General features: G+C 49.5%; 2 protein-coding genes across 2 annotated transcripts in view; one reads left to right on the top strand and one right to left on the bottom strand.

The window, feature by feature from the left end:
* Positions 1–14,998, bottom strand: part of AKAP10 (A-kinase anchoring protein 10) — a 38,808-nt gene extending 23,810 nt beyond the window's left edge. Inside the window, exons 1-2 of the mRNA XM_051636165.1 lie at positions 14,890–14,998; positions 2,002–2,264 (exon numbers count right to left, since the gene is read on the bottom strand). The gene's annotated coding sequence lies outside the window, so the exon portion shown is untranslated. The remainder of the gene's footprint in view (positions 1–2,001; positions 2,265–14,889) is intronic.
* LHFPL7 (LHFPL tetraspan subfamily member 7) overlaps positions 575–24,324 on the top strand; it is a 66,556-nt gene continuing 42,806 nt past the window's right edge. The window contains exons 1-2 of the mRNA XM_051636168.1: positions 575–915; positions 18,070–18,208. Of these exons, the coding sequence (XP_051492128.1) occupies positions 637–915; positions 18,070–18,208 (418 nt within the window). The 5' untranslated portion in view covers positions 575–636. The remainder of the gene's footprint in view (positions 916–18,069; positions 18,209–24,324) is intronic.

Here is a 24,324-nt window from a genome sequence, read left to right as displayed (position 1 = left end):
CAACTCATGCTGCAAAGCGGCCGGGAGGTTTAGCAGGGATAAATCCCGGCTGCTCCAGGAAGTTTCAGAGTGACTGTTATAAAAACGCATCTGCGCGGGGAGGCGCAGCTTTTAGACCCAAAGGCAGCCCCAGCTCCCGGGCGGCCGCCCCGCCGGGCTCTGCACCCGCTGCGGAGAAACCGCGGGGATCGAAGGAGAAAATTAATAAATTTAAGATGATACACATTGCAGGCGTTTTCAATTCCCTACCCTCCCCCCCGGTGACAGCCGGGCCGCCAGAAATTCCCCGCAGCCCCCACGCGTGTTCCCGCCCGCGGAGCCGCCGCATCGCCGCGTGCGGGGGGACACGCGGGGGGACACGCGCGGTGCCCCCGATCGCGGCAGGAAGAAAAGGACTTTTTGGAGGCTGGGCAGGAAAACCGGTGTAAAAGCCCCGAAAGGTGTGCGCAGGTGGGGGGGCGGGACTCCCCTCCCCGCCCTCCGCGGGTGTCGCAACCGCGCCCGGTCTCAGCCGCGCCCCGCGGGGGGGGCGGCGCGCAGGCAGCGCGCAAAGCGGGGGGGGGGGGCGGCGCGCAGGGAGCGCGCAGGGGGCGCGGGCAGCGCTGCCGGCCCCGCGCCCGGCCCCGCCGGCCGCCGATGCTGTCGGTGCCGGTGCCGGTGGGGGCGGCGCGGGGCGCGGGTTCCCTGCCCCGCCGGCGAACCATGTGCAGCGGCGTCGGCTGCTTCTGGGCGCTGCTCTCCGCCGGCCTCTTGGCCGCCTGCGTCGCCGCCTTCCTCTCCCCGGCCTGGCTGCTGCCGCCCGGCCGTGCCGCCGCCGGGTTCGGTTTGCTCTGGCGCTGCTCCGGGCCGCCCCGCGCCTGCCACGGCTCCGCCGGCCCCGGCGGCTTCGGAGACATCCCCTCCGGTTCCTGGCAGGTGAGCCCCTCCCTCCCGCGGCCCCCTCCCCGCCTAGCCCCGGTTCCCCGGCATCCCCTCGACATGTCCCAAGCTCCTCGGCATCCCCCATCGCCTCCCCGGCATCGCCCCCGTCTGCCTGCCTTGTGCTCCCGGGAGTCCCCCCATCACCTCTCGGCATCCTTTCGACATGCCCCGCGCTCTTCGGCACCCTCTTCCCTCCCGTCATCCCTCCCACATCCCCCCGACCTGTCCCAGACTCTCCGGTATCTCTCTGTGCTCCGCACCTTCCTAACGTCCCCCTGTCATCACCCCAGCATTCCCCATTCTGACCCATGTTGCCCAGCATCCCCTCATTCTGTCTTCCAGACCATCCCCAGCATCCTTGTCCTGCCCTGAGCATCCCAAGCATCCCCTGCATCCCCCCATGCTGCCCCCGAGCATCCCTTTTCATCCCCTGCATCCACCGCATCCCCCATGTCCTGTCCCTCAGCACCCCTGGGTGTCCAGCGGTCCTCGTGGGGCCACATCCCTTGTCGGGGTGCTCAGCCACCCCTGGGGTGCTGCATGGAGACTTTTGTGCCGGGGTGGTGGCCCGCACAGCCTGAGCGTGGCCGCAGCGCAGGTCCTGGCCGCGGTGGTGCTGCAGGTCTGCCCCGGCCCCCCTGTGCCGTGCCACCCGGCCCTGGGTGAGCTCCTGCGGGGGCATCTGGGAGGGAGGGAGTCGGGGGAGAAACGGGAGAGGTTTGGTGCTCCCAGCGGGGCAGGGAGCATCGCTTGGGTTTGCTGAGCAGCGGGAGAGCAGAGAGGTGCCTGAAACTGCTGCCCCTGGGACACGCGGATCCAGAAATCAAGCCTGGACGTGTGGGGCTGCGGCCACTCCCCCTGCCCAGCCAGCCGGGCTGGTGCCCTTGCCGGGTTTGGGAGGAAGGAGGCCAAGGCCTCCCAGCTTGCCCCGTGGGGCTCGGGGTTGTGGCAGCGTCCCGGCGTGACAAAGAGCTGCCTGTCCCCGCTGGGCGTGCGGGGATCACACACAGCCCAGCCCCAGCATCCCCACCACCCGCTCGCCCCTCCCCTTGCTCCCTCCTCCCCTTCTTAGCTTCTTACCCTGAGGTTGTGAGTGTGATTTCACTACTGCTCCAAAACACATGAGCTTTGATTTGCTCTGGGGTCACTCCATAGCAGAAATCCCAAGACAAGTGCTAAATCCCTGAGAGGTCCTGGCTGTGCTGGGCACCAGGGGGGTCAGGAGCTGGGTTTCTCAGCCTGCCGTGGAGCTGCACTCTTCTCTCTCCCAGGATGCCAGGTCAGCGTGTGAAGGCTTCAATCCCATGGTCCTTCAAATTGTCATTAAAGACAAATATTGTGAACTGCAAAGAAAAGAACCAGCTGCATAAAATCCTTCCTATTGATATAAAAACGTGCAGAAATGCTGTCCTTTCCATAAACTGGCCCTTTGTTCAGTTGTTTTGTTGCAAATGTAATTCAGATAAACACTTCCAAGTCATAACAAACTTTAAAGATAAGAATGAAGCTCAGCAGTGACTCATTTAAACAGGCTTCAGCTACACACAGCCTCAGCCATCTAATAACCTCTGAAAAGACTTCAGATCCAAAATATAATGGAACACAAAGCCCCTGAGCTCAGGCTGTGGTAGCAACGAATAATATCATGGTACTGAGTGGAGTTTACAGGAGGTTTTGGTGACACATCCTTGTCTCCTTCAATAATACCACCCAAATAATTCCTGAACAACAAGCAGCACGGTCTCTTTCAGAGGGAAGTGCTCCCCTGCCAGCTTTCTGCCACAACGAGGATGAGGATACCTGTTGTGATGGTTATTTGGTGGGGTGGAATATAATAAAATATCCCTGACATCTTTGCTAAGGCAGGCAACAGCTTTGGCTTTTGTGCATGAGCAGTGCTCCAAACCTGCACACCTCAGTGCTCAGGAGCTGTGTGATGTGAGCCCTGTCCACAAGTTCAAGCAGAAGATCCTCCTTTTAGGAAAAATGAGGACAATTGTGGCTCTTTTTTCTTTGTTTTCAGAACTTGTGACATTCACTGCCAACGTTTCAAGCAATCTTTTGGGCAGCTCCTTCTTTAAAGGTGCATGGGAGTCTGAGAACTTTGGAAACAGCCACCAGCTTTTTGCTGAAGTGGCAGAGGCTGGTGAGAAGGGGGTGAAACTGTGGCTGGGGGGCAAGAAAGCAAAAACCAACGCGGGGCTCAGCTCTTCTAGCATGAAGCTGGTGGCACACCTGGGGAGGATGCTGAGAGCACACCTGGGGAGGATGCCCCCCTGCAGGGGGTGGGAGCAGCCCGCAGCCGGGATGTCCATCCCCGGGGAACGTTGTCTGTTGTTCTTTTTGTTTCCTGAAACGTGCACACTTACCGCCTTTCAGATGTTTCCCCGTTCCAATGTGCTGATTTGATGAAGGGGTGGGGGAGCGTTCAGCCCTGCAAATGGTCGTTAATGCCAGTTGTGTGTTTGCACTTGGAGGATTATGTTAATCATGCTACAAATGATGCTTTGAATCATGTCTAGAGGTTAATTAACATGCCTTTCTTCTCTTAAGAGGGCCTTCATGTCTGCTTAGAGTTGCTGCCTTTTTTCTGCTTCCTTTCATAATTACTTTGCAGCTCTCTAGTATCATGGGTACCTTTAATTTAACCCTATCAGTGCTCAGGCTGCTGGGGCTTTGCAGCGTGCTCAGCATCATGATGGTGATTTGATGGGGTGGAATAGAGTAAAATATCCCTGACTCCTGGAGATGTTGTGGCCAGGCTGAGACCTTGAAGGAGCTGATGGAAAGTGGCTGGAGCCAGGTTAGAAGAGAGGTTTGTGATGGGAATATTACCTAGGAGCCACAGTCAATTTAGGAGCAGGACCTTCACACAGTTAATGGAAAGAAGAATCTGTTGTGGGAAGTCCTGGAGCTGTGAGGGCTGGAGAGGGGCATCCTGAGGGGTGCAGGTGCTGTGGGGAGATGGGATTGCTCTAGGGAGGCCAACTGGTAGAGCTGGGAAAAACAGGTGAGCTTTTGAGCTCTGAGCTGCTTCATCCCATCTCACTACTTTTCTTTTTTTTTGGTGCCAGATCTCTGCATGCATATGTGTGCATGCAAAATAGTCCTTTATCCTGAGCTAATTTATTTTCTCTTTCACTGGGAGCATTTGGCTCATGGGTTCCTGTCTCACTGCTGCACTTTGGAAGCTAGTGCTGCTCCATTTCAAATGTCTATTTTTATTTTTCCAGATAGTCTCCAATTATTTTCAGGCTTTGTCAAGCATGTAATCTAAAATAACAAACTGATCAGCCCGTGGGATTCAGGTTAAAACCACATGGACCACTTGCCTCTGTAGACAGTGATGCCCTGCTAGAGCAGGGCAGAAAACCCACTCAGGACAGGGGAGAAGGATTTGCACAGCTCCAGGAGTTCCCTGGGTGGGTCTTTCCTGGTTTTTTGCCCATAGCAGGATTTGTAAAGATTCAGCCTACTGAAAATGCACAGTAAACCTGCTTGCCCTTTGATTAGAAGGTGCTGAAAGGTTTAATAAACCTTCATGCTGGTTTCCTGCCGTGTCAGTTCAGCCCTGGGTTCCCAGTGCACTCTAAGGGTTGCCTGTTGGGGTCAGATTAGCAGAGCTATGAGCAGCCCTGTTCCCATGAGCAGCTGGGTTTCCTGCCCACAAACATGCTCCACAAACAGGGAATCCTGAACCCTGTGCCTTGGGAAGGGCATCACCTGCACCCACCAGAGATGTTTTTGGGTTAAACATTGTGTTTCCCCTTTGCAGGGCCCAGAACAGAGCCTGGCTCAGAGGGTTTGATGGTGTGACATTGTCTCCATCTTTTGAAGCTCTAAGTCCCATTCCCTTTGAAACAAAAAAATTCGGAGCTTCCAAACCCCCTTGCTTTCTAACACTCCTCACCGCAGTGGGAGGCTAGGTGCGGCTGGGTAAGGATTCCGAGATCGAGACCCAATAACAACAAACAAGCTGTTATTGAGCAGGCATTCTTTATTGCAGCGCTGGGAAGCACTGGGGATTCTCCACCATGAGTGCTCCAACGAGTCAGGGAAACACCCCTACTAATATACACCAAAAATATGCATATTCAGTTCCATGTCAATGAGTTCCCAGAATTCTTCTACATAGTAATTTTATTTCTTGGAATTGGCTATCTTTGTAATTATGCAGGCTCAAGGGTCTCCTGTGGGGTTCTTTGTTGATTCTAGTCCTTTGTCATCTTTGTCCTGTCTCCAGTCTCCCGCTGGTAGATTGCCCAGGTGGGTCAGAGTCCACATAAATGTTGTCTGTAGGCGCCCAGGGTCTTAGAAGACTTGATGTTATCACAACCTACAGGATGCTTGGCATAGTTGACTGATAGTTTCACAAAGCACCTTGTTTTAAAAGCAACCCTTAGTATAGAAATTCATTATTTTAGTAAACTTTTATTAGGCTATATTTCTATTGAATTTACTAACAAATATTCTATTATGTATCAATCCCCCCTTTTCTTTAAACTTTGTAAATTCCTTTACAAAGATTCTAGATCATTATATTTCATTACTTTAGGCAAGGCCCAAATTCTTAAAGTCAGTTTCTTTAGCTTATACCATAAAAGGCAATTAACTACCTTCAGTATAATCACAAACATCAATAGTATCAAAAGTGGGTGAATTAAAATATTTAAAGTTCTTTCTGCAGAGGGTGAGTATCCTGAAATGATATCCCACCAATGATGGGCAGTTTCAGATTCAATTTGACTAGACAGACCAATAAGTTTGTCTTTGGCTATTACTGTTTTAATGACAGACTCAGCCAAGGTTTTATTCTGCTTCCTTAAATGCTCTGGAAGTTCTTGAGACTGGTTCAATATCTCATTTAATTTCCCCAAAGATAAGCTTGCATGACTTACGTTCAAGCTTTCATAGTGCCAAAACATTGCCACCTGTTCCTCTGTATATGCAAAATAAGTATGTTTGTCCATGCCAGGTTAAATGGGTTATATTTCTGAGACACCCTACAAACAGGGTAGTCATTCCATATTCTTGAACTACTGATTGTTAGTTCAATAGGGAGGGCTTGATGCCACCCTAAATGTGTTTATCAAATGACTAGCCTTTTCCACTTGCCCACTTGTTTGCAGGTGGTAAGCTGTGTACAATTTCCAATTAATTTTTAAGAATTTACTAACTTGATGAACCACTTATAACACAATGGGTGTTCCCTTATCAGAGATCACCTCTGGCACTCCAAACCTAGGAATAATTTCTTTCAATAAAATTTTTTTGTAACTTATCAGGCCTTGTTGATTCTACAGGGGAAGGATTCAGGCCATCCTGAAATGGTATGAATATCCCTGCCCTTTCTGGGGAATTCTGAAAAAAACAACTATCTGCCAGTTTTGGCCTGGAACATTCCCTTTATCAATACTTCCAAATTTTATTCGATTCTCCACCTTTGGATTTATTTTTTTTTTTTTTTATTAGCAGATTTCACATCTATCAACCATACTCTTCACAGTTTGAAACTGATTCCTAGCTACTATTTGTTTTGTGAGAGAATTGTACAAAGCTCCAGTTTCCCAATGTGTCTTGTCGTGATCTGTTTTTACCAGTTTCCATAACACCCTGAAAGGAACCCACTATTCTGTTATCTCTCAATTTTGCCCAACCTGTTGATTCAATCTCTGCTTCCAAAGATCCCTTTCATCATAATTAACTGAATCAGGTAGTGTCAAAGTTTTCTCAGGAAATCAGACTTAATACCTCACCTTGTTCCGCCGCCCTTTTTTTTTTTTTTTGCCTCAGTCTGCCAATTTATTTCCCACCTCCTGGGCAGTGTTACCTTTCTGGTATCCTTTGCAGTGCGTAATAGCAACGGCTGAAGGCAATTGTACAGGGTTGTCAAAATTCCTTATTCCTTCCAAATAGTTCCGTGAGCGTGAACTACACCAAAGCCATATCTTGAATCTGTCCAGATATTCACTCTTAGACCTTTAGCAAGCTCCAGTGCTCTCACTAGAGCAATTATTTCAGCTCGCTGTGCAGATGTATCCTTAGGGAGGGACTTTGCTTCCACCACTCGATCCGTGGTGGTTACAGCATATCCTGCCATGTGGACTCATCTTCTACAACACTGCTCCCGTTGGCGTACCAAGTGTATTCAGTTCCTCCAGTGGTTCCTCCTTCAAGTCAGATCTGCTTGCATACACTGTCTCAATAGTCTCTATGCAGTCATGTGTGATCGCTTCCATTTCCTGTCATTCCCAGAAAGGTTCAAAGCTCTTTTACTGTAGTTGGTTCTGGAGTCCTGCAAATAGCTTCCTTCCGGTCATTCCCAAGCTGTCTCTGCTCCTTGGACTTCTTTCTTCAAAATCTGGGCTTTCTGTAATGAGACTCAGTAACCACTTAGTCCAAGAAAATTCAGTAAACTCACAGTCCATTCTTTACATTCTTCTTTTTTTTTTCTTTCTGTGGCTATTAAAATATCATCAACATACTGCAAAAGAGTCCCATTTCCTGGAGGTCTTTCCCAGGCCTCTAACTCCTTAGCCAATTGATTTCCAAAGATTGTAGGACTGTGTTTGAATCCTTGGGGTAACACTGTCCAGGTAAGTTGGGCTTTTCACCCTGAATCAGGGTTTTCCCATTCAAAAGCAAATAAATTGCGGCTTTCAGGGGCCAAGGTGAGGCAAAAGAATGCATCCTTCAGATCCAATACTGTGAACCATTCATAGGTCTCTTTTAAATTACTCAACAAGGTGTATGGGTTTGCCACTACCGGATGTATATCTTCCGCTATCCTATTTATTGCCCGCAAATCCTGTACCAATCGGTAGGGTTTACCATCAGGCTTTTTGACAGGCAAAATAGGAGTGTTATATTCTGAAGAACACTCAATTAGTAGTTCAAATTTCAGGAAGTCTTTTATAATATTTTTTACCGCCTGCCTGTCTTCCAGCTTTAGGGGTTACTGTTTTATCCTAACTGGTTGTACTCCTTCCTTGAGTTTGATAGTGCGACGTGGAAAAGCCTCAGGCCAACCTGAGAAGGTATCTACTTATGCAAACAAATACCTGTATCCATTTTGCCGTGGGAAGGCCGAGCAGCTGAAGTGGGCCTTCACCCCCTCCACTCCTCAGGTCCTTATCGGTGTCTCAGTTCTCTCAGGAAGGCCTTTTGGGATGCAAACGAGAGGAGTTACAATAGAGCTTTGACACATATTCCCGCCTGAGGGCTGGTTCCTCACACCACCCTATGGCTCAAACACACTGCAGATACAGCGCTGTGCCAGCCAGCAATGGGGTGGGGGCTGGTGTCAGTGAGGCTCCCCGAGCCCATCATTTTAGCCTCCTGTTTTCACACCCAAAAGCGGCAACGGACATTCAGGTTTGTATAGCAAGGTCCATTTTCCCAGCTCTCTCCTGAGGAGCTGGAAAAAAGGCATAACATCTTTTTCCCTGTCGCACCACCAGCTGTTATAGAAAACTTTACCTAAAGGTTCCTTGCAAGAATTTAGAACAGCATAACTAGGTCCTGTATTCAACGAAAATTAACCCTGTCCTTCCCAGCTTCATGGTTCTGCTAGGGAATTTAATTCAACCTCCAGCCAGTCTGAGCCCTTATCTTGACCTATTGTCCAGATAGGATCTAATTTAGACCTAGATGCTTCTGCCAGGATCGGGAACAATTCTTTTTCCCATGCTCTTCTTGCTTACAATATACACACTGATATAACCCAATCAGGCTCGATTTCAGCAGTAACTCACAGACAATGATCTCACTCTGGCCTGGTCTCTGTTTTTTGCTTTCCATTATCCAGGGCAGGCCAACATGTAAACAATATGTAAAACATTTACAATCAGGTTCCAGGTCCCAATATATCAATTTTCTAGCAGGCTCACATAGCCTCTCAAAAGAGGTTGAAAATGCTTTGTCAGACCCTTGTTTAACCTCATGCACAAGTTTGTTTGGTTTGGTTTGTGGGTCCCATCCTGGACCCCATACAAAATTAATTGTTGACATTCCTCTAGTCTGTCCAGGTCCCTCCTGGAGTTAGGATTCCAGTCTGGGTTCTCCCTGGGCAAAAGATGGTTAATATAATCTTGTGGATGTTTATATTCCATTTCTTTAGCTTTTTTTAAACTCTTAACAGTTCTCATTACTGAAGAGGATTATTATTTATTTTTACTATTATATATTTTTCAATTATCATTATTACTTTTAGTAGCTTCAATACTTTTCTTCGCATTGGCCCCACAAACTGTTTCCAATTTAACAGATCCAATGCTTTAAGAGGGACATGCATATCAACCAGCCGTCCTTCCACCTTTAATGCTTATCTTAAAGGGGCATGAACAGCAGGACAGTGCCCCACTCTTCCAGTCACCTGACTGGAATCTGTATCCTCCAAACACCTACTCGCCCCCATTTCACTCCCCCTCGTATTACCCGGGTGGAGAGGGAGAGCTGAGGGTTCCATTAACTGATCCTCTATATTCTCCTCGACTTACAACAACTTTATTTACTAAACTCACATTTCATTATCATAAAACCATCCACACCTGGCACATCTCATCCTCCTTCATGCTTGCAAAACCACATTGATTGCAATCCACGAATCTTCAAAGGCTTACTCCCAGACTTTTTCCAACCTCCAGAATACATTCTAATGGTGAGCATTTAGTAATGTCACATCCTGCTGAGGATACGTTATCGTGTTACAAGACACAAGTGAAACAAAAGGGCAATACCAGACACAAGCTAAACAACACTTTTTAACAGTTACCAGACAATTAAGACAACGAAATTTTTCTTCACAATACCACCTTTAGAGCGGGTCAGAGGGTGGGACCATGCCGCAGTCCCTTTGCCACTCGGGATGATTTCACAGGGAAAAGAACATATCTGCGTATGATACTTCAATCCATTTTCCTCTCTCCTGAGATATAACATAAGTTGAAGGAGGGTATTATAATTCGGGGTCCCATTCATTGGCCACTTTTTCGTTTTCTAGTTGATATGGCGGCCACCATTGGTAACAATATTTGATTAGAGTCTTTTTACTAAGTGACTCTCCCAGCCCCTCTGCAATATTCTTCCAGTAGGCCCATATACAGCCCAGGGGACATTTCTTAAGAATTCCACTGTCCTGTGTGCTTCTCATTTTTAACCCAACACAGTATACTTCAGTGAGGCTATAAATTCTTCCCAAATATCAACAGGTCAGCCCCACAATTGACAATTCCAATTATATCATTGTCTCAAAAAACCTTACATTAATCACATAAAACATAGGGAACTTGGGACACTTACAAAACACACATTAAACAATTATCCATCCAGTTATTATCCCTTCGGCAGCTGCTAAGACACTCCAAGTTACTATCAGCCAAACTTTGCTATTGTTTCAATTTTAAAGAGATCTCTATACATAGTTACAAATGACAAAACTTGCGCTTTGTTCGTCTCCGGCCGCGCCCCTGGCGGAGCTGCGGAACCGCGGACCAGAACTCCACACTCACTTCGTGCTTGACTGCACGTCTCAGTCACACACACACACCCAATTCACAAATATTTCATCCAGTCTCATGAGATAATACAATGCAATTCCCAAACCAAAAATCAGTATTTCCAATAATAACTCAATATCCAGATAACATTTTCCAGGTTCACAACCTAAAATAACATTTGCCAAGTCTGATTACCAGGAAATCAATACTTGTACAAGCTCACTCTACTGAGCTTATACCGCCAACGCACACTTACGCGTGCTGAACCAAATGTACCAAAGCTCACTCTACTGAGCTTGTACCCAAAGCACACTTACGCGTGCTGAACCAAATGTACCAAAGCTCACTCTACTGAGCTTGTACCCAAAGCACACTTACGCGTGCTGAACCAAATGTACCAAAGCTCACTCTACTGAGCTTGTACCCAAAGCACACTTACGCGTGCTGAACCAAATGTACCAAAGCTCACTCTACTGAGCTTGTACCCAAAGCACACTTACGCGTGCTGAACCAAAAAGCACACTCTACTGTGCTTTCGCCACCCTGCGGGGTTCTTACGAACTGCGACTTACGAGGCAGCCTTCCAACTGACCGGTCCCAAAAACAAACAAACAAACAAACAAACAAAAGAATGCCTTATTCTTACCAGAGGTCCTTGTCTGCTCCCGCGTGGATCCGCCGAATCGGTGAGTCCCTCCAGAGAACTCTCTGGGGCCAGCCTAGGGGGTCGCCGATTCGGAGGTTCCCGCAGCCGAGCAGAGAAGACGTCCCATCTGGGTCGCCAACTGAAACAAAAAAATTCGGAGCTTCCAAACCCCCTTGCTTTCTAACACTCCTCACCGCAGTGGGAGGCTAGGTGCGGCTGGGTAAGGATTCCGAGATCGAGACCCAATAACAACAAACAAGCTGTTATTGAGCAGGCATTCTTTATTGCAGCGCTGGGAAGCACTGGGGATTCTCCACCATGAGTGCTCCAACGAGTCAGGGAAACACCCCTACTAATATACACCAAAAATATGCATATTCAGTTCCATGTCAATGAGTTCCCAGAATTCTTCTACATAGTAATTTTATTTCTTGGAATTGGCTATCTTTGTAATTATGCAGGCTCAAGGGTCTCCTGTGGGGTTCTTTGTTGATTCTAGTCCTTTGTCATCTTTGTCCTGTCTCCAGTCTCCCGCTGGTAGATTGCCCAGGTGGGTCAGAGTCCACATAAATGTTGTCTGTAGGCGCCCAGGGTCTTAGAAGACTTGATGTTATCACAACCTACAGGATGCTTGGCATAGTTGACTGATAGTTTCACAAAGCACCTTGTTTTAAAAGCAACCCTTAGTATAGAAATTCATTATTTTAGTAAACTTTTATTAGGCTATATTTCTATTGAATTTACTAACAAATATTCTATTATGTATCACCTTCTGGCTTTGTAAGGAAAAGCCAGATGGGAGAGCTTTGTGACCTGCAGGGCATTCCTTGGCCCAGGACCATGAGCCCAGCTTTGCTGCCAATGCCAGGAAAGGGCTTATCCCAAAGAAGGATAATAACAGTGCTGGTAAGAAGGTCTGATCTGGTACCCAGCAACAGTGCACTGCTTGCTGCCTAATTAAAATTTCATTAAGTTGCTTCAGATCTCTTGATGGAGGTCACAGGCACACCATTGATGTGCTAATGTCTTACTTTTCCCCTTTTTTTTTCCTCTTTCACCACTATCCATCATCCTCTTAGATAAAGCAGTGCCATTAGGACTGCTTTCCAGTGTCCCCAGATGCAATGGCACTGGAAGAAAGAGAGCTGTTCATCAGATATTATCTGTCTCTTATTTGCTCCATAATTAAAACAATGCCTTTTTTTTCTTCTTTTTTTTTTTTTTTTTCCCTTCAAATATATTTGAGCATTAACCCTTTTGGTGTTTGTGTTGAATTCCCTGATTAGCTTGAAAGTGAGTAAGTTACCTGGCAGAACTGACTGAGATGTGTCTGGGGAATGGGGGAACCTGAATTTTGTGCATGAGCAGCTAAATTTGGGCTGGGGAGAAGTACCCCCTGTGTGTGCTGTGGCACAAGCAGGTCCCCATCAACCCAATCTTTCATTTGGAAGAGAAGGAATGAGGACTGGAGCCTCTTTGCCTCCTCTGCATCCCTGTGCCCCAGCCCAAAACACCCTGGCTCAGAGGACTCTGAGACATCAGGCACCTCCCTGGCAGCATCACACCTGGGGCTCTGTTACTGCCAGGCTGGCCTTGGGCAGTTTGATCTGCCTTCATCATTCCCATTGGATAACACCAGGCACTCCCCCGCGCTGCTGGACAGGGGGATAGCATCTGCACGGGAACAGGATGGAGAGGGAAGATCTAATAGGAAGGAGAAAGCTCTCAATGGCACCCAAAGGAAGGTAATTGCTGGGGAGGAGAAGATGAGGATGTGTGGGATCCTCTTCCTGGCTGGCGCTGTCATGCCGAGCAGATGGCGGATGTTTGTTTCTGTGACTTGTGTGGGGGAAATACCAAGAAGCTGTGAGGCTGGATCCATCCCCCCCGCACAGGCAGTGCCTCCTGCAGAGGCAGGCTCTGCTGTGCCCACGAGGCTATTCCTGGGTTTCCCCCACATCTCTTGCACCTTGGCCCAAGGAGCAGGCATTGCTCTTCTGGGTGCAGGGCAGGCTCACCCAGCCATGGTGTGGGTCAAAGAAGGGTTTTGAGGTCCAGTGCAGAACTCACAGGAAGGGAGGAGTGAAGGATCTGGTGGCCACGTGGTGCTGGTGGCAGCAACTCAAGGGGCAGAGGACAAGTAGAGACTTCACTGGGCTGGAGGGAAGGCAGCTTTGCTGCCCCGGTGCTGCTGCCCTGCAGGCAGACACCAGCCTGAGCACAGGCACTGGCCCTCCCCAGCCCTCTCTGCCCTCCCACAGGCCCTGTGGCTGCTCCTCCTCTACCAGGAGCTGGGCCAGCAGCATCTTGAGCCATGCAGCAGAGCCAGACCCAGCTGCCAACATCTGCATCCACTTCCCAGCATCAGCCCCTGGTGTGGCCTCCCGGGTCCTTGCCAGCACTGCTGCAGATCTCAAACCCCAGGTCCCCACTCAGCACCTCCATCCAGCACCAATTTATTCTTTTAACAAGGTTAAAAACCTTTGTGTCCATTCAGGTTCTGCCTCTCCAGGTGCAGCACTATCCCCTTTTACCCCAAAACATCTTCCCTGAGTGAGTATTTAATTACACAGAGCTCTGATGGGAAGGGACTGCATGTAGGAAAAGAAAATGGGTTTGTCCATTTTGCCCCTTCCTGTCTTACAGTTGATTTTACAGACAGTATTTTCCCAGCTCATTCAGGGTTTCTGAGACATTTTCTGCCTCAACAGACACTCCCAGAAAGCCAGACACATTGTGACCTTCACTCTCTCAGCCCATGGCTTTATTTCCTAATTATTTATGGTATTTATTCTCTGCCCCCATTTGCAAAGGTGCTTAAGCATTTGAGCAGGGCTGAGATACCCAACCTTGCCTTTCCCCTACTGGGAGGACAGCTCTCAGGGGTGGTCAAGTTCCAATTAACAGACTGCATTAATAAACTAGTGCACCTCGTGGTGTGGCCCATTGCACAGGACACAATGGCAGGAGCTTTGCCAATTTGGTTTATCTCTGCCAAGCCAAACACCAGGTACCACTTCTCAGTGATAACTCATTGGACCAGACAGTTTTTTCTTCCTTTGCCTCTTCCACTTTAAACTGTAAAGATCACGGATGTTGGCTTCAAAAGATGGGTTAACTTTAAAAAAAATCTAATTAGGGATATTAAGTGATTCTTCCCAGGATGTGTGACATTTTAATTTTGATTTAAAAAATTTTTTTTTTTAAATGAAACTGCTTCTTCAGCAGATTTATTGCTCATGCAGTGGCAGAGCCATGGCATGTGTCAGACCTGTAAAATATTGAAATAATGGGCAGGGGATTGTTGGTAATCAGAATTTATTATGCTACATAAAGGCATATTTACAGTCCCACCAGGGGACTATTAATTTGTTTGGGGATAAACAATTAATCTCCCTGGGAGTGGGAGCAGAAAATCTGATGTGGTTTTATGACTTCTTCCAGTGTGGTGGAAGCAGGAGAGCTCCCAGCCCTGGGCTCCCAGGGGGGTCTCCCTGGCATGGGTGAGGGTCTGCAGTGCCTGGGGAAGGGCAGCCCACCAGGCAGCAAGGTCCTGCTTCTCCCTGGCTGGTTTTGCAGTGGGAGCTGTGCTTTCTGCTGGGATAAAAGGGCTTTTTCCTGCCCCTGCCTGAGCTGGGTTCTCACAGACAGCCTTGATGCACCCTGTTTTTTCCTCTCACCCCAGCTATTTTTGGGTTTCTGCCTTTGCATCCTGTTTCCTGCATCCTTTCCCTTCCACTCAAGATACAATAGGCACAAACAAGGAGGAGAGAGGGAAGTGCTGCACAGTTGGGAAGAGAGGGTTTAAATGCTGCTGTTACGTACCTTTGCTCCATGGACTTCTCCAAACTTAGGGCTCATTATTTTTCTTCAGAAGCAGCCGTTTGATCTGCAGGTGCTATTCCAGCACAGGGCAGGAGCACTTGAGCTTCATTCCCAGCAAAGGCCCTGGAAAAGTTACAACAAAGCAACATTACTGGTTTGCAAGAGCACATCCATTGTGTTCTGGCAGGCAATGCCACAGCACCTTAGAGAAGTAAGTTTGCAAATTTTGTTCAAGCAGCTCTGATCATTGTGGACCAGCATAACGTAGGAGCCAGACTAAGACCCCTGGCTTGCAGCAGGGTCTCTTGCAATCTGCCCTGAATTGCCCTGTGCCTTTCCCTACTGCCACCTATTTTGGGAGAGCTGTGCCACTGCCACCCCTTGTGCCCCCAGCAAAACCAGCTGCATCACCCCTCCTGCCCCCAAAGCTGCCCAGCAGCCCCAGGTGGCTCAGCATCCCTGGCCCACATGGTAGAAAACAAACCTCACACTTACACTTCTTTCCCATGTGAGCATTAAGACATTTTTTCAAAAGGAGACCTTGGATCCCTTTGCCAAGGCCTGGTTGGATTTGGTTGGGTTTTGGCCACCACTGCACATCAGGGCCCTGTGGGCCCCAGGACTCCACAGTCTTGCTGTCACCTGTATGAACCCTGATGGCAGGACCCAAACCAGACCCAGCTCTTCCTTCAGTGTAACCTTCACCTGCACCCATCCTGTTTGTGCCCTTTCTCTTGGAGCTATGTCCTAAAAAATATCTTTGCACTTGTCTGCTGCAAGGATTAGCAGCCTCATAGGTTGTTTCCAGCAGAAGCTGTGAGTATTTAGGGTATTTGTGTGACCATAATTAAGAAGAACCTAGATCATTAAAAATAATACGCTTCACGTGGGAGAGGAGGAAGCCTGCTTCACAAGACCCTTTTCTGCTGAAAAATTCATTGCTGTAAATAATTAATGGTCCTCATGAAGAAGGATGGTTTGCATGTTGTGGGGTGGAAGGTGAAACTCAGGCATTGGGCAGAGTAATCCTTTTTTTGTTATGAGTCCATATTTTCTCTCCATGCTGCTGCCCTGGGAGTGGTGGAGAGGAAGGCTGTGGCTCCTCTCCCTGCAGGGCCCTGTGCCAGGTGGGTGTCTGTGACCCCACCCCAAATAGCATGAACCCCTCCTGGTGTACAGAAGGGACAAGGGGCTGGGACCAGGGTAGTCTCAAACTCATCTCTTTTGCCCTGAAGCAGCACATCTCTTTTTGGGTCTTGGTGGCTTGGAAGGCACCAGAGAGGAGCAGATAACCCTGCTGCCACAGTCCCTACCAAAAGCCTCTCTTGTTTCTCTTGGCAGTGGTTTGTACTGCTGTGCCTTTTGCATTGCACATCAGGAATTAATTTATTGCTGGGACAGCATTTGCATTGCTGGTGTGGAGTATAAATAGGCTATAAATAAGATGCTGATTTTTAATCACTGCACAGCACTGGGGGAAGCACTCACACCAGGGTGTCAGGGTGCTGCCTGTGCTCCCCTGGCCAGCACCAGCCTGTCCCTTTTTGGAGTAGTGGCAGCTCCCCAACAGGACCCTGCAGGCAGCAGCTCTGCCAGCCCAGCACCAGCCACTCCAGCTGCTAAAAACCAGCTCAGCAGAAAATAACACAGGTAGATGTAGGGCAGTGCAGACCCCTGAGGCAGCACTGCTGGGGCTGGAGGGTCAGTTTTAGCTGTTTGGACCATCACAAATCCCATTCCTCTTCCTCCCCTCCAGCCTGCCTGTGGGTCCTGCAGCATAACTTGTATTTAGCAGATTATTTACTCACAATTTGTAACCTGTTTGGTGAGGGAAAGCAAATGGAAACATGTATTGGGTTTGTTCCTATAGTTACCATTGTTGTCCAAAAGCTCAAATACAGGCAGAAAAAAAAACATAAAGGAATTTTTTTCATTTCTAATCACAACATCTCAACAGGGTGAGAGGGCTGGACAAGAGAAGGTGGAGGTGGGATCTGAGTTCCTTCAGGCAGCTCCTGCATAGGTTATGAAAATGAGGTGCATTAGGAAAATGGAGACAAGACCTGTCCTACAGCTGTACTGCTCCAGGGAGCCAAGAGGCTGACTTTGCTGCAGGGTGACTCACCAAAGCCAGGATCCTTGGGTGGAATTTGCAGTGAAATTACAGGACTCGAAGTGGCTGCTGACATGCTGAGACCCAGGTGCCCTTGTGCTGCTTTGAAGGCTTCCATGAGCTGGGTGCTGGAGGAGGAGGAGGCATCCATCATGGGTACCTTCACTGTCCCTTGTCACACCATGCTGGGCTGGCACTTGTCCTTGTTGCCACAGGGACCATCTTGCTGCCTGTGCCATCCCATTGGCAGAGGTGGAAATGTCACCTGCTGTGGGGCAGAAACAACAACAGTTCAGATGCCCATACCCAAGGATAAGCTATTTTGCCATCAATCAGTGCTCTTCCCAGTTTAGATGTTGATGCAGTTTGTGTCTTACTGCCAGAATATGAAATAGCAAAACTGCTTCCACCACCACAGGCAGGTGATGGCACAAGGACAGGCTGCTGTGTGCTGGCCTCCCCTTCCACTGCCCCCCTGTGCTGTGCCAGCCCCCGGGGAACATGCTGCCCACTGGGCATCCTGCAGCCTCTGACATCCCAGAGCACCATCCTGCACCAACCTGGGGTTGGATAACAGCCCCAAATGACCCAGTTTTGTTGGAAAAGAAGCTAAATCAAAGCCACAGCTGCTGCAGAGCTGCTGGAGGCGGGCTGGGAGCAGCCTGGTTGTTGGCAGAGCCTGGCTGCAATGAAGCCTCTGCAGCAGCGGTTTTGTTGGCAAAATACCTTCTAATTGCCCAGCTTGGAGGGGTGGTGGGCACCATCATGAGATACATTTCAGGTCTCAGTGGAGACACTGACACGCGTCACAGGCACCTAATGGCACTTGCATTAGTGACATAGCCCCTCATGCATGTAAAACATTTGCTATCATCACCACAGCCCGAATACTAATAACCCCTGGGAGCGGGTGAACCGTGGGCTCAAGACTTAACGGGGAATTTAAGCAACAGAAGGTGGAGGGGAAAGGGTGGGAGAAGCTGCCCCCGCTTCTCACTTCAGGAGGGGGAGCTGGTGGGGAGGTGTGGCGGGGTCTCACCTGGCTGACATCCTGCCTGTCCTTCCAGACGAGCGCCGTGCTGTGCGCGGGCGGCTGCGTCCTGCTGGCCCTCAGCTCCCTGCTGGCCCTGCTCGCCCTCCTGCTGCCCGGCGGAGCCTGCGAGAGGCGGGTCTGCACCCTGGCTGGCTACATGCAGACAGCTGCAGGCAAGTAACAGGGATTTTACTCTTTGGGGTGGAAAGATGGGGTTTTTTTTCCCCAGGGTGCTGCTGGGCTGTTTGTAGCGTATTGGATCTCAGCAGCAAACCCTGACCAGTGCTGGGAGAAAAGCCAGTGGCCCTTCATTTTGCAACTGCCTCCTGTATCCGCCCTTATAAAGCCTATAGATAATTCCCACTGCCCAAACACACAGGTGTGTGGCAGAGAGCCTGGGCTGCAGGCCCTGCTCACTGCCCCTGCTTGGGCTCATGTAGTGCAAGGGGCCAGGGTGAGTGATGGAGCCCCAGCTGCTGGTTAGCAGGTTCTGCAGCACCTCCTGGGCTCTAAGATGCCACTTGTGAAGTTTGCAGTTCCACTTGGGCCATCTTTGCAATTAAGAAGAGGGATTTCCCTCACTGAGCTTTACACCTGAGTCAGGCTGTTGCCCACTCTGTCCCATATCTCCCCCCCAGCCCTCCTGATGCTGCATTGGCTGATTTTTCCTTTGCAATTGCTTGTACTTCTGCCTTGGAGTAGTGCTAATGCAAGAGGGAAGTGGCAGGCAGCTGGGAAGGGTCTGTCCCCATCCCGTGCTACCTGCAGAGGGACAAATCCCACCCAGGACCAGTCTCCACTGTGAGGAGCTGCATCTCCAGGAGCTGAAGTATTTGACTAAACCTCAACTGGACACGAGCCGGGACAAGGAGATTAAACCACCCATTTATGTCTGTGCCTGAGAATAAACTCCCTTCCTTGGAGAAATCCCTAGGGCCAGCCAGGCTTCATTATCTGCCCAACAGCATTCAAGCAGCTTTTGGGGGAAATCCTGTTAGATGCTGTCCTTGCCAGGGCTCATCCCACGGGAGCTGATTTGGGAACAGATGGAGAGGCCTGGCTGCTCCAGCTCAGCTGGGATGTGGCACAGGGTGGTCTCCCATCCAGGAGAGAAGTGGGATGGGAAGGGGTAACCCTGTGTTACCTTTGCTCACAGAGGTGGCATGTCCTCACCCTTGCAGAGCCAGACACAAGAGAGCAGTTAGTGCAAAGCAAGGGGTTAGGAAAAGTCCCTGGAAAGGAAAGAGGCTGTGGCAGATAAATACAAATGAGGCACTCTGAGGGGTTTTGGTAATATTGAACAGGCTGTAAATAAGCTGTAGGCTCTAAGTGTTATTGACAAATGAAAATTTACAGGGTACGTTCAAGCAAGCTAATGGGTTGCTCTAAACCCTGGCACTGCCTTGCTAAGCATTTTGTATTGTGCTTTTTAATTTTGGTTTGCTGTGGATTAATTTCTATTCAGGGCGAGGCAGCCCTGAGTCAACAGAATTAAACAGTTTAATGTATTTGGATTTAGAAATGCTGTGTCCCTGTCCCCCTCCCCCTAATTTTTTCTCTCTGTTCCCCCCACCAGGAGGAAGCTCTTAATTAGAAATCAGCTGCAGCTCAGTAAGCAGCTGGGTGACAGCAAAACTCCTCCCTCAAAATCATATTAGCTCAGAGCAAAGCAGGGGGTTTAGGGTAGGTGAATTTATATGGAAGAGAAGGAAAGCAGAGGAAGCCCAGGGGGTTTGGTAGAGCAGCTTTCTGATGGGGAGTGGGAGGCAGCTTTGTCCCCACCACAGTGTCAGCTCTACCAGGGCTGACACCTATAACACCACTATAAGATGCTGGTGGAGTAGTGGGAGGAAATGGGGGGGGGGGTTTCCTGTAGCACAACATGTCCCACAGCCACCTTCCCTCTACCTGTCCTGACATCTTCCCCATGAAATAATAATGTTACTCCCATTTTCCCATCTCACTAAAACAACTTGAGGTATTTTACAGAGCACCAAAGGCACAAGTAAATAAGCTTGTTATTATAAAACATTGAATGAGGCAATCTAAATTCCCAATAAAGGGCCAGGTGCATGAAACATGCCATAAAGTGTATGAACAGAGGTACTAGCAGGGCCAGGATCAGTCCCCATAGGCCCTGCACCATATCAGACAGATGCCCTGAGCCACACTCATGTAAATCCAGGTGCAGAGTCCAAAGTGAACCAAACAAGACCCTATCCTGAGAGCAGCCCCACAGCAAGGGGCAGTCAGGCTCCAAGGTATACCTTTAACACTTTCCTGCTATTTTTTCCCAGAGATCCAAGTTGTGTCTTTTCCAGCCCCAGAAGGAAGGAAGATAGAAACCTCATGCAGATAGAGCAGAGCACTAATTGCAGACACAGACGTGCCATCAAGGTTCAGAGCTGGGCTAATTGCCACCATACGTTGAACACATGATTCCTGATGCCTGGCATCCACCCCTTAGAAAAAAAGCCAACATATCCACACAAATGACAAGAAGATGATCCCTAATGAAAGAGTAAATGAGCAGCAGAGCAACAGGGAGAGGGGGTAGGATAAAAGAACATGTGCTCAGTTCTCACACCCTACAAGCAAAGTCAAAGCTGCCCCTGAGAAGTTAAAGACAGAATTCAGTGCTAAATCAAAATTTCTGCTCAGATACCTCCTCCCAAGCCTGCACAGCAGCACCTCCAGGAGAGGGTGGGGTGGCCAAACTGGCCCCATTTATGTGTGGGTCAGTGGGTTGGGCCCAGATCCCCAGGTGCAGCCCATCACTGCCAAGGGAGAGGGGCCCTGGGGCTAAACTCAGGGATGGGGAGTACGAATCAGTGCACAGCTGAAATCCTCCCACTGATTTTTCAGCAAAAGTCTCTTTGCTGGCATTTGTAAAATAGGAGTTAATTCCAAGGAGAAACATCTCCTAGAATATGAGGCTGTAAGGGAAAGGAGTGTTCTCCAGGTCTGGTTGTGCCTCTACAATCTCTCTGGTGGCTTCCAGGTGCTGTTCTGAGGGGCTGGGGTTTAGAGCTGGACATTACAGTTCATGTCTGCAAAGCTCTCAGGCCAGTTTTCAAGTGATTGCTAGTGGGGAGGCTGCTAGAAGGAGGACAGGGCTGTCACAGTGTTTCAGGCACCAGCTTCCCCCATGGGCACCCATTGGTGATGCTCTGGGGAGCCCCAAGGCCCCACTCCGAGCTGTCACATACTGCCCATGCTGTTCCCAGCAGTGCCACCACGCTAGGGGAGTGTCCTGAAAGCCGGGGGTGCCAAGAGCCAAAACAGCATCTGCAGGGTTTCGAGCATGGACCACGTCTGCTTGGCAGCCTGGGAGCATCTGCACTCCTGTGGGAAAGGGCTGTGCAGGGGAATGAGGCTATGGGTGGAAACTGCGATTTGAGCCAACGCTGAGAAAGCCCCATCAAACAGCAAATCCAGGCAGTTCTCTGCTTTTGGGGCTTGTGGGACTAAGGGAGGGATTAGGGCTTTGCTGTCGGATTAAGCTGCCGGTGACCGCGCTCTGGCACCGCAGCGGATTGCATCTGCTGCTGAGGAAAGGCAAGGAGGCTTTGCAGGACCAGCAGCTCCCTCCACACCTCCTTTTGCTACCCAAAAAGCCTCAATTAAAACCAGGACTACTGTGTTGCTTTTTGGAAGCTTTTCACCACGCGCTTTTCAGGCGGAGGGGGATCCGTTGGCAGCTGGTGCCGGGATGCACCCCCAGCCCCCCCCCGGCTGCTGCTCCCGCCCCTGATCCCTGAGCCGTGCGGGCAGAGCGGCCGGGCGGGAGGAGCCTGCAGGGCTTTGCACCTTGGAGAGGGCACAGGCACAGCCGAGCGTGAGGGGAGCCTTGGGGTAGAGTTTTGCTTTCACCCCACGCTGCTCTGTCTCATCCTACCACCATCAACTCCCTGCTAAAGACAGACCCTGTGCTGAAAGGCAAATGATCCTGCCTTGCCTGTGCCTTTCTAAGGCTCTTGGTTTCAAAGAGTAACATCCCAGCATCACTTTGACAGAATCAGAACAGTCCTAAGCCTCCAGCAAGACAGGGAGAAACCCCAGTTACACAATTCCCTTACTTAGCCACAATTTAATCCCAACTTTCTTGGTGGTCTGAAGAGCTTCTACTTGCAAAATCTGACTGCATTCTGTAGCCAAGGTCCTTGCTGGTAGAAGATGCATGGTGGCATTACAGAGGTGGCTTCATTTTTGGGTTAGTTAAGCAGCAAAGCAAAATGCAGGAGATCTTGCGGTTTTTGAAGTAGCCTGTGAGTACTTAAGACACTGATCATTAGGGAGAATTGTTCATCTGTAGAGCAGAAGGAATCATTTTGATGCATCATGTCGTGAGGACTGAAGAGCAACCCATGTTTAAATGGGCTGTGCCATTTCCCTGGCAGTGCTGTGGGATGGGTGGGAGGTTTGTTCCAGCCTCGGGGTGCTGGCACGTGCTGGGGGGCAGGACAGAAGTTGCAGGTCCCTGGCCAGAAGGCTGTCCCAGTGCCTGTGTCACAGCATTATCTAGATAGGCAGCATGTGGTCACGTTCCTGTCTTGCCTCCCAACCCACCCTGTGTCTCAGCTCGCCTTTGGGATCAATGGTGCCCTGTCTTTCCCAGCTTGTGCAGGCTCTGAACAGCAAACAGCGCCGTCATCCTCAGCTGTATTGATTGTTCAGACTGATATTGATCAGCCTGCTGACACACAGGTAACGTGTAATTAGGAACTTGGATAAAAATAGCACCAAGAGCATGTACAGCCAAGCTGCCTGGGTACTCCAACCTTTGCTAGCATCTCCATGGTGGCAGCAGCTAGAGGGGCCGTGGCTGTCCAGTAATTGCTGACCTGTGAGTGTCTTCCCTTCCCTGCTGCCATCACTACCAGTCCTAAAGAACTTGTACCAGCAGCTGTCAGGGATGCTAGAGAGCAATGTCTGAGGATGTAGAAGGAGTTTGAGGTTGGGTGGTCCACACTGCAACCAACATTAAAAATGTTCAGGAATGGATGAGGAGACAAGGGTAGGAGCTGGTCCCAGACTGTGCAGACTTTTCCATCTTTCTCAGCCTCTTCCACCGACCCGCAGCCTTGATGCAAGGTACTTGGGCATGGAAGTAAAAAACAGCAGCATAAACCCCAAACCTGGAGATGGGTCCAGCTCCTGAGTTGCAAGGGCAGCTCTTCTCTTGTATTTCTTGAATGAGCAATGCTTCCATCACAGCTGGGAGCAACTGCTGGATCCTCATCCCTGCTCAGGTCCTCATTGCCATTCTCACCTCCTCCCCTTCATGTCACGTCTTGTTCTTGCAATAGACAGTGCCCAATGCCACTGGAAGCTCTGGTTCCTTCCCCTTTGCAAGGCCTTCCCCCCTTGCTTTCTTTAATTACATTAGCAAAGTTGAAAAACTGCCTTTGGCACATTATTCTTCACTCAGTGAACTCTAATTCCTGACACAACTAATAAATATCTGATGGAAGGAGCCTGCTGCCAGGGGGCTGGAGAGGGGGCTGTGACACAGCACAGCCCAGGAGGGCCTTCGCTCCAGTGCCACTGCTGCTTATGCCCAACTGTGCTCTCATTTTTTTCACTCTCATTGGTACAAATCTTCTGATTTGCTGCATCCTTTGCCCATTTGCTCCAGAATTCAGCTTGGTAAAAGCCATCACCATCCTGGTGTGTCCTGGGGCAGCGATGGCTCCTAACCTTGCAGAGATGATGGGCACCAGTGCCAAAGCCCAGATGATGTTATTCTGCAAATCTCTGTGTGTTTAACAGTCTGATGAACTTCTCTTCTAAAAAATATTGACTTTTTTCTTTCTACCTTCCAACTGGGAGGTGTCACCTGGCAGGAGGCTGCAGGGAAACAAAATGAACTTGCCAGATCCACAGATCGACAGGCATGAAAGTGGAACCACAAACATCAACTCAACCTCATCCTTTCACCAGAGGAAATTTCTCCTTCTGCTGAAACCGTAATTTCCCTGTGCTCACTTCAGTGCAGACACGAGTGACAGATCATCTGAGTTCAAGAGCCATTTCATAGTTTTACTTTCAAAACCTAAAATCTTCATCAGAGAGCCAGACCATTAAATGTAGCAGTAAAAGGGAGAGGGGCTGGCAGCTTTCCTAGCAGCCAGGCTCCCTGCCACAGGTTAAGTGTAGATCAGCTTTCCTCAGGGCTTAAGCTCATTTCATACAAGGTGCAGAGCTGCTGAAAGAGAAGGGGCCAGATCCTGGCTGCACTATACAGCAGCTGAGCCCCACTTCACCCATGGTGAGAGAAGCCAGGGAT

This window comes from Apus apus, chromosome 18 (assembly GCF_020740795.1).
Source record: "Apus apus isolate bApuApu2 chromosome 18, bApuApu2.pri.cur, whole genome shotgun sequence".
NCBI lineage: Eukaryota > Metazoa > Chordata > Aves > Apodiformes > Apodidae > Apus > Apus apus.
Note: the sequence above shows the minus strand (reverse complement) of the source record. Positions and strands in the feature narration are given on the sequence as shown.